We start from the raw sequence: 10,014 nt of genomic DNA, 5'->3' as shown, positions 1-10,014 counted from the left end.
AACACTGCATAATATTAAACTTTTTTTAACATTTGATTTTTGAATCACCATGTTTGAATCATAGATAAAGAAGAAGAGGTCTTTATCTGTGATTCGAAGTTTTGAACGGCTCAAATAGAAAAAAAAGGCGACCATTGTTAATTAACGCTTGAGTTAATTTTAATTTTTTTTCAGAAAAAAAGGACAATTTACGTTAATGTCGTCTGCTGGATTTTCTCCTGCCAAAATTTGTTTTGTTTTGGTTTCTGACGACTCCAAGCATTGAAGTGTTCGCTCCAACCTTTCGCCTTTCGCAGCTGAAGAGAAAAAACAAACAAACAACAGATTATGGGTTACAAGTTAATAACGTTTGATTTCACGGGGACGCTGATGCGGTTTCGAAAACCACCGACCGTCCAGTATGAAAATATAGCCCGTCTGTATGGAATTGAAATAAAGAATAAAAAAGCTTTTCATGACAATTTTAAAAAAGCATTCAAAACTGTCAATGAAGTTCATCCAAATTTTGGAGCCAGCACCAATCTACATTGGTAGGCCTATGCTTGTATGTGTCACAGTATCATTTTTGTCAAAAGAAATCTTTCTGTTTGTATCTTACGGCTTAAAAAGGACTGAGTGGTGGTTAAATGTTGTGAAGCGTACATTTATCAGTGCTGGGATTCATGATAGCCCAAATTTAGATGCTACATCATGGCATCTCATTAAATTATATGGTACTACTGCAGGGTGGGAAGTTGTGCCAGGTATTATATTGGTACAAGCATTTCTTTATTAATATGTTTTCTGACGTGAAGAATTAATTCATACCAAAGGTGTAGAAAGAGTGCTACAATCTTTAAAACAGAAGGATAAAAAGATTGGCATAATTTCCAACATGGACCCAAGATTAGAAAATATCCTAAAGGAAGCCGGATTGCGACACTATTTTGAATTTGTTTTACCATCCTATGAAGTCAAATGTGTTAAACCTCAGTCTGATATTTTCAGACTTGCATTGGAAAGGTATAGCTTGCTTTGTAAAGAAAACACCAAACCAGAAGAGTGTTGTCACATTGGTGACAGCTATAATGAGGACTATTTGGGTAAGTTTTGGTAACTAAAAAAAAAAAAAAGAAAATTCTAAATAAAATTTCAACATTTTTTACACTATAGGAGCAGTACAATCTGGGTGGAATGCTATCCTAGTAAACAAGTTTTCCAACTCTCTCAATTCAAGTAACTGGTGTGCTAATTTTGAAGAATTTCACGACCGATTACTTGATAGTCTTATCAATAAAAAATAGTTCAGAATGGTAATTGTGGATATATCTAATTAGCAGTTTAACTGAAGTAGACTTACATATTCACACCTTTTTCAAAAGTTGGATTTTCCAAGCAAATAACATTTTTGCACATTCTAAATCACTGTAACTTTAAGTAATTACAAAGAGTGATAGTTATTTAGTCATTTCTTCAGTTTATTAAAAGAAAAAATTATAATTATAATGAAGGAATCATGAAAAGAATTCGCTTATGCAAGACTTCGGTAAATTGATTGATTGACAACTACAATAAGAACTGCAATTAACATATCATTCAAAGAATGCGAGGGAATAATATTGCGCCCTTAGTTGAATTTCAATCCTCCCATCGCCGATTCTAAATTCTGCAAATGATGGTGAAATTTAATGTAAAAATATGAAACAAGTGACGATATTTATAAACTAACATTAAAATCCCAGATGGCCAGCAGTCCATCTACACCTGCAGTAGAAAACTTGGTGGCACCAGCCTTGTTTCCGGTATGAAGACATACACTTGTTATGGCGTTCTGATGGAGTGTGCCCAACGATGTATCGTTGGTCTCTGTGCGAGCTTGGCGATCCAAGCTTTGAAATTTTTTCATCGCACTCACACCAGAAGTTTCTTTTTTCAGAGAAGCATCTAATTTTCCAGCAAATTGTACCTGTCCCGTTTCTTCAACCTCAAAAAGCATAGGACAGCAACCATGTCCCTATTTAAAAAATAAATCATATTAGTATTTTCAAGAAACTGTCTGTTCTAGAGCAAACAATACCGCAGCTATTAGACGATTTTCCGACACCCACAGACACGATAAAAATGGTAAGAAATCTGTTCGAATCATAGAAACAGCCATTCCCTTTGATGCGTCAGCTACAGAAATGGAGGAATCATGACCAACCCATGCGACTCGATCACCGGTAGAGCTGAAATTTACACTGTGTACCCAGCCCCCTAAAAATGTTAGGCATTAAGTATGTACTCCATGTAGTATTGAATAAAAAGAAGGAAAAAAAAACAAGGTTCGAAAGTATGGACATACCAGCCCCATTAGTTGAATTGGAAAATTCTGCCATCATCAGTCCCAGTGGCATTTTAGAGCCCCAAGATGTTGATGATGGTCTTTCTTCAATCTCTTTAATGTAAGCAGAGAAAACCCTAACTTTAAAATCTGTAGATCCAGCAGCTAGAAGAACATCATTAGGATGCCAATCAAGACAAGTCTGTAAACAAAGAAAGGCTTTAATTAAAAAAAAGAACTACTTAGAATTCTGGGATATTGATTATACCACAGTAGATCTGATTGGTTTTTTAATATGTTTTGAAACCCACCAATCATTTTCTTTCTCAAAATAACAAACTGAGATCAACCTAGCACCAGATCCCACAGCAAACTTGTTTTCTATAGAAAATTTCATCAATGAAACTATATAAGGTCATAACTCTTTCTTAAATTACCAAGAGGTGACCAACGGACACATGTTGCAGCACGGTTGATCCTAAGTAAAACCAGAGTAGGCCTCCATTTTTTCTCTTCAGATTGAGTCCAAACATATGCATTGCGATCAGCAGAGCATGTTACAATGCTGTGGTAAAGGTACCCATCAGTTGGATGTTAATAACACAAGAGTGTGAATTTAATCTACCGGTTGGTGTTTGGTGCCCAATCTATACCAGTAACTTTTAAATCATGCTCTTTCAAAATTTCTTCAAGTTTCCACTCTCCTCTTTGGAAATGATAGATATGAACTTCAGGGCTGTTGGGAGATATGGCCAATTCTACCAAAGTAAAAATGTATCAACAATACTATTTATACTTGAGAATATAAAATGAAATACTAACTTGTACGGTCCTTATTCCAAGCATGAGCAGTTATGGGTTCAATTCCGAAACTTAGCGATTCGGGCATTTTAATTATCCGCGGACTCTGGTCAGTCAACACGGATCAAACTGACATATAAAGAGTATACAAATGTAAGCCGTATCCTGTACAGTCCTGTATGTTACTTCCCACACTTGGCCCACACCCAGTTTCTAATCAAAGTGGCAGCGTTGCCACTTTTGAAATATCAAAAACGTACAGCTTAGTAAAAACCCGCGAAAACCACAGTTCTTTGAAAAAAAAAAGAACTTGCACAATCAGAGCTATAGACCTTATTCTGATCCAAAGGTATGGGTCAAGCTGACCCCTTTGCGTTGCGTTGCAGTGTGAAGGGGTGCCGTGAACAGGAGTTTTTATTTTGGCTCGCCCCATGTGGCATGGGACGAATGTGGGACGAATGTGCCCGAGGGAAGAAAAGGGAGGAAAGGAAAGCTGGTCCCCTCTTTTCTTCATTCTTTCCTTTCCTCCCTTTTCTTCCCTCGGGCACAATTAACCCGAAAAGACTAGTCCCATGCCACATGGGGGGAGCCAAAATAAAATCTCCTGTTCACGGCACCCCTTCACACTGCAACGCGACGGAAAGGGGTCGGCTTGACCCATACCTTTGGATCAGAATAAGGTCTATAGACTCCTGGTCGCTTCACGGCTGTGTTGGCTTCCCTATCCCGGTTTCAGGGTAAACGTAAGCCAATTTGGAAACTTTAAAAAGCGCCTCTAGTGAGTGTGTCAGCTACTACGCCCAGCTACTTTTGAGAGCCTAGATGGCTCTTTTTAACGTTTCCACTTCACAAATTCTGAGAGGCTCCGCCCTAAAATCTCTGAAAATCGGCTTACGTTTACCCTGAAACCGGGATAGGGAGGTATAGCTCTGGCTATACGTATAACCGTATAGTTCTGGCACAATTATCCTAACAAGTAACAAGCAAACACTAAGTGATGTGACGTTAGTTGATTTTAAAAACGTTAGCGTAACCAATAAGTTAACGGAGCTTTACTTTTCGCCGTTTATTTATAAATATCGTTAACGTTAGTTTAACGTTATCCCTGAGGGTAATATCAGAGCTATAGATGATGGTAGAACCACTGCCTGTTAAATTTTCCTCTCGGAAATTTTTCCTAAAGTTGCAGCCAATATCGCGAATCAAAAGTGGGAAAATGTGCTTGAGTATCGATTTAGACCTAATTGTCAGCGCCAACAGCGGCCATCTACTGAAACTGTGTTAATTTTGGTACTGAAAAAAAACATGTGTTTCCCAACACACCTGCTGTGGCTCTGTAACTAAGGTCTCCAGCCAGAGCACTTCCAGGCGGAAAAGGTAATGGAAGGCCTTTCCATATAAATGGTTGGACCATACAAACTCTGGTAATATTCATTCTTATGAGTATGAAGGTTTTAAGTTTCTGTAGCTCCAAGAGTTTAGAAGCTTAGGTAGGCTCAACAACCTTTATTTAACACGATTAGGATCTTCGGATTGGTTCTTTTCATTCGAACCGTGTTTTTTAAAATACGTAATTCGAGTTTACTCTTGAAATAGTCGTTCCCGTAAAAAAAGAAATCTCTTTGTAAACTCCATCAGGGAGTAGTGAATTAAAATTGAAGAAAAGTTTTGTTTGAAAATTGTGTGATTATATTGCGCATTCAATTTTCAGCGTTGGGTTTAGTTTATTGACTCGTCTATGTTATTAAGCCTCGAAACTATTTTCTGTGGCTGGGGTGGTGGTGGTGGAGAAGACCAGCTGCACCCAAGAAGCGCTAACATGCGTTCAAATATCAAATGTGAAAGTTTGATATGCTCTTTCTATAGGTTCCTTGACTCTTTTTTAGCATTAACCTATTGGGGGACATTTCTTAATGTGTCAATGGTGTCAATATATGTGGCATCCCGGTTCCGTTGTGCGAGGTTCCCGTAGGAAATAATATGAAGTAAAATATAAAAAATATAACGAAGAAAAAGATTAAATAAAATTCAAATATACAGTACCTACACAAAGTTTGGAAACACGGCGGCTTACGTGCCAAAGTGTCTCCCTTTTTTACCCGATAACTCACGTTTGAGTTATCGCAAAGCAAATTTTAAAAAATCGTCTTGGTGAGGAAAAAATTTCCTTTCACCATGATTTTTTGCAGATTTTAGTGAATTGAAGTTTATCCCGAAAAGGCTAGATATAAAGTTTGGAAACATCGGCGTGCTCGCCATATGTTTCTAAGCTAAAGAGTATGCTAATTAAAAAATCATAAAAAATTTAAATATATACATTATTACTTGAAACTTGCACCAACGGTAGACGACATAGTCGTTTACATTTGGACAAAGTTTCAAATTTTTCTAATGATACGCTGATTTTTGCCGATTTTTTAAAGAAAACATGCCGATTAATTTTGGTGGCGCAGGGACGAAGTCCTAGCCCGGGGGAAGAATAGAGGGAAGAGAATAGGGGAGAACAAAGGGGTCCGGTTGCTTTCCCTCTTCTATTCTACCCCCGGGACAGGATACGCTCCACGCGACGTGAGAAGAAAAATCAACATATAATAAAAAATTGGCAAAAATCAGCGTATCATTAGAAAAATTTGAAACTTTGTCCAAATGTACACGACTATGTCGTCTACCGTTGGTCTGATAACGACTTTATCGTGGACCCCATGTCTGCTCGTGTCGTAGCTTACACTGCTATCAACTATACTATGTAATGATACTGATATTGCTAAAATCTACCGAAAATTGTAACTTATTTTTATGTTAAAAGAATTTAGCCCCGAAGGTTTCGCCAAAAGGCATCTTTATGGTATGGGTTGATAACAACACTGACACAGAAGCTTAGCTTTTTGAAAGAGAAGTTTCAACTCTTTAAAAAGCAGTTCCCCATGTTTTTTATTGTTATGTTCCTAAATTAATTTTACATTCCCTCCTCGTTTTAAAAGAAGTTGAAAACATTTATCAAATATTTATTGTAACATTAGAAATAGACATCAGAAGATTCGTACTACGGTGTTCGAGCCTAAGAGAACTGTAGGGGAGACTGGAATATGCCGGGACACCGGGTCAAGAGGGACAGTGAGGGGAAAAATAGAAAATATTAATTAATTAAATTTTTTTAGTGTAGCATGTAAAACATGTTATGTAATCGGGGTTGAAGTTTGGTGTGTTTTGTCAATAACTGTAGGAGTTATTGACAAAATAAAAAAAACGGCTTTTCGATGTAAACATTTTTCGCCTCCATAAAAGGTATTACGGGAAAAATACAAAAAAATGCATACTGTATTTAAATGGAAAGAAACTTTGTTCATTTCTTTATCGTTAAAAAATAAATTAGAATTTTAGACCCATTATTTTAGGAAATATGGACATTAAAAAAAGAGGTTATCGGGAATTTGGGAAAGCAAATTTTACTGCAGTTGAGATGGGCAGGGATCTCCGCCCTCAATTCGGGTGTAGCTAAGCAATTTTTTTCATAAAATGTAAATTTCAATTTACACGATAATTCATAATTTTTTTTACAGACATATATAATTGATATAGGGAAACACGATTTTAATTCTTTTTTTAAATTTTTAACAAATTTTAAGGCTTATAAAGCAAATGTCCCACCCCACCCCCCCTAGTGTCCTCACTTACCCCTCAAAATAGGCACCTCCCACAAATTTGTGAAAACTTTAGCCGTCTCCTACGGGTAAACGGTTTACTCTAAAATAAAAAAAAATATGGGGGGTACCTTTACATGTTAAATACATAAAAATGAAAAAAAAAATAAAATAGGGTGATTAAATTGGGAGATATGGGGGGAAAACGAAAACCGTCCCGGCTTACTCCAGTCTCCCCTACTGGTTATTCAAAATGCAAGAATAGGTCAAGCGGCACCGTCTGGTGGCTGTTTCATGATTTCATCAGCGCAATTTATTAACTCAACAGACGAAGACGGTGACGAATTAGGGTGGCCGTCAACCCGTTGAGAAAAAGGAAATTTTCTAATTAATACAAATATCAGTTTGAATTACCTAGGTAAATAATAAAATAATAATTCTATTTTTATAAAGTGAAATACAACAGATGTTTATATATCGGCTACCGTTTCAAACAACATGAGGGGCACGCTGGTCGAGTGGGTTGGGACGTTTACTCGACCAGATTTGACGATTATTTAGGATTTGATCAAATATTACAAAATATAAAAAATTTCAAATCAAATTCAAATCCAAATTCGAAAAGGCCTAATCCAGAAAATTTTAAATTTAATCATTAAAAAAATCGATCAAATCAAATTCCTTAAAAAAACCAAATTGAACCAGTGTTTGGAGCGTCAATTGAATTTCGTGACGTTTGACGTTAAGGCAAACGTCACCGTCCATCGAAAAGCAGTACGTCAAACGTAAAAAAACGTCAAATTTTTCCAACGTCAAATATGACGTTTAACGTCATTTGAATTGTAATTTTTTTTTTACAATTTAAGAAATTTGTTTATTCCAAGTTATGAAGTTTCTGAGTGTCAAACGAGAACTGTTGATATGAAACGTTTTTAAATGCAAAAAAATTGTTAAGTAATGCTTTAACAAGCGATCCACCACTCAAAGAGACCACTTTGGGGGTTTTTGTTTTTGCGGAAATGATCGCTAGTGGTTGTTAAAATAAACAAATAGATAGGTTTTGTTCTGGTAAAAACCGCAATCGCCTAGCTTTTGTAGTTTGGGAGATATTATAAAAAACTGAAGGGGTAGTAGTAGACGGAGTAGTAGGGTAGGGCCAAAATTTCGAATTTTTTTTTGTTTTTAGGTGCAGCAGTTGACGAGAAAACTGCTGCACCAAAAAATAATCGAAATATTTTTAAATGATGGGATAGCCCACCTCTTCAAACTATTTTCATATTTTTTTCAATACTCACCTAAGAAGGCGAGATATTAACGATTGAAATCTTGAAAAAAATTCTCTACATTTTTTTTAACGTTTTTTGTCCATGCTGGCCTTCATCTTATAAGCGACCTAGCGCTGGAAATAATAGCATTTCATCCTCTTTTCCTGTAGGGATTGTTGGGCCGGTCCACCCCCTTTCGATAGGAGTAGGCTGACGTTATGAGGGAGACCACCCCAACAGACCCTAAATGCAGAAAGGGGGAATGTTGTTTTTGCAAGCAATAGGTGGTTTCTTTTAGCTGACTTTATATCAACAGCTGTGCTAAAAGCCCGCTTGATATTAGCTGACGAAGCTGGTACTTCTGTCTAGTGGTCCCTTTCCATGGATGCAAGTGTTGGAAGTTTATTTTCTTTTTTTGTACGTTCATGTACTGGGCTGAATGACAAATCAAACTCCCCTGTTTCATTTGTTACGAGCGGTTCCTTGAGATAAACATCAAGTTCATCTAAAACTATGCTAAAAGCACTTGTAGATTGTGGTCTCGGTTGTAAAAGCGTTGCCAAAATCGGTCGAGAATGTTTTCACCGCCGATCAAATATTAAGATATTTTGGATTTGATTTGATCTTGTTAAATCCAATACGCTGCTATTAGAGTAAAAAGACGGTTCGTTGGTTCAAACCACATGCCCTGCACCAAAATTTATTCTGATTTTTGATGGGAAAAATAAATCCGTAAAAAAGCCACTTTCAAGAACCGATTTTCGAATTTTTGGTCGGTTTTCTGGTATTCTTTATGACGTCTTGAATTTTTAATGATTTTTTTATTATTTAATGAATTGTGTAGTACCCAGAGTAGAGACAAGACCTCTGTGACACTGTCATCTGCTGAATGCTCAGTTTAAACTTCTGATCTATGGTGTTCGGAATTTCATTTTCATTGTTGCTCTCGTGTAAATAATTTCCATGTGCTGTCGAGAGCTGATTCTGCTGGTTCGAACTTTAAATATTTAACTTTGAATAAGATAACGACAACCAGTACCGAGTACAGATAAAAATGAAAGAGTTGATGTAGACAGAGTTTTTAACAAATTCAATGTTAATAATGAAACCATAAAATTGTGATTCTTTTGTTTAGTAGTCTGAGCCTTAATAAAAAAAGTACAACTTCAAAACAATAGTGTTTCACCTAGTTGTTTTCCTCGTAAACTTGCAAGAGTGTTTAAGGAGCAAAAGATATTCTATAAATTTCTCTTTTAAAATTTTATTTTGTTTCACAGGTTGTTCAAGATGATTCTCAAGGTAGGAGCCGTGAACAAATTTTATGAGAGCCCAAAACCGCCTCTTTTCCATATAAAATGTTTTCAAAATATCAATATATAATTACAAATTCAATATAAAACGCGAAAACATCAATATAAAACTGACAGGAAGTGCAATATAAAACCCGCAAAACAACCCCCCCCCTCCCCAAGGATTGAGGAAGTTGTCATTATCGAATGCAGCTGGTAATTTGTGTGAATTGGTATCCAGATAATCCGCAGCCTTACACACAACTTCTTCACTCATCCGGCAAGGGCTGCTAACGGTGATCACCGAGTTTTTGTAATGTTTCCCCTGGGTGGCACTGGCCAGCTCGGCACGCTCATGGTGTTGAAGGTAGGCCATCTTCAATTTATTTAGCAGTGATGGCATGCGACCATAAAGGAAAGCCGTCAACGACCGCTGATCAGCCGGAACAGATCAACTGTCGAAGTCGAGTCAGAAATCAACTTTTCAACAAGGCTCACACCATTGTTGAACAGCAGTTGATTGAGGGATGGTGGCAATTGACAAGGATCCATCCCACTGATTGGCAATAGTGTCTATTGATTGCAGCTGGGACGACGAATCGTTCGTCAACGAGTCATCCTGCCGAATAACTATTGCTATTAAAATAAAAATTAAAAGTTTTACTTTGAAAGCCGAAGGGCGGAAGTCATAGTAGCAAACTGTACCGTTGGCATCG

General features: G+C 36.9%; 2 protein-coding genes across 2 annotated transcripts; one reads left to right on the top strand and one right to left on the bottom strand.

The window, feature by feature from the left end:
* Positions 1-120: 120 nt before the first annotated feature.
* On the top strand, positions 121-1,443 carry LOC124197843 (rhythmically expressed gene 2 protein-like). The gene is made up of 4 exons (XM_046593390.1): positions 121-530; positions 610-743; positions 813-1,082; positions 1,153-1,443. Exons 1-4 carry the CDS (start codon positions 328-330, stop codon positions 1,281-1,283), a joined length of 738 nt encoding a protein of 245 aa, XP_046449346.1. The 5' UTR covers positions 121-327; the 3' UTR covers positions 1,284-1,443.
* Positions 1,437-3,325, bottom strand: LOC124197839 (actin-related protein 2/3 complex subunit 1A-B-like). The gene is made up of 8 exons (XM_046593387.1): positions 3,125-3,325; positions 2,928-3,060; positions 2,740-2,867; positions 2,571-2,683; positions 2,324-2,504; positions 2,057-2,235; positions 1,709-1,993; positions 1,437-1,645 (listed from the first exon to the last, which is right to left on the bottom strand). Exons 1-8 carry the CDS (start codon positions 3,189-3,191, stop codon positions 1,607-1,609), a joined length of 1,125 nt encoding a protein of 374 aa, XP_046449343.1. The 5' UTR covers positions 3,192-3,325; the 3' UTR covers positions 1,437-1,606.
* Between the last annotated feature and the right edge of the window lie 6,689 nt (positions 3,326-10,014).

This window comes from Daphnia pulex, chromosome 7, assembly GCF_021134715.1.
Source record: "Daphnia pulex isolate KAP4 chromosome 7, ASM2113471v1".
Classification (NCBI taxonomy): domain Eukaryota; kingdom Metazoa; phylum Arthropoda; class Branchiopoda; order Diplostraca; family Daphniidae; genus Daphnia; species Daphnia pulex.
Note: the sequence above shows the minus strand (reverse complement) of the source record. Positions and strands in the feature narration are given on the sequence as shown.

Bases quoted from the DNA above. Each gene is read 5' to 3' on its own strand.
- LOC124197843 (XM_046593390.1), top strand. From the start codon at position 328: ATGGGTTACAAGTTAATAACGTTTGATTTCACGGGGACGCTGATGCGG. The intron at 531-609 runs GTAGGCCTATGC...CGGCTTAAAAAG, and splicing joins GCCAGCACCAATCTACATTG to GACTGAGTGGTGGTTAAATG. The intron at 744-812 runs GTATTATATTGG...TTCATACCAAAG, and splicing joins AGGGTGGGAAGTTGTGCCAG to GTGTAGAAAGAGTGCTACAA.
- LOC124197839 (XM_046593387.1), bottom strand. From the start codon at position 3,191: ATGCCCGAATCGCTAAGTTTCGGAATTGAACCCATAACTGCTCATGCT. The intron at 2,684-2,739 runs GTAATTTAAGAA...AATTTTCTATAG, and splicing joins TGTCCGTTGGTCACCTCTTG to AAAACAAGTTTGCTGTGGGA. The intron at 2,236-2,323 runs GTATGTCCATAC...TAACATTTTTAG, and splicing joins CAATTCAACTAATGGGGCTG to GGGGCTGGGTACACAGTGTA.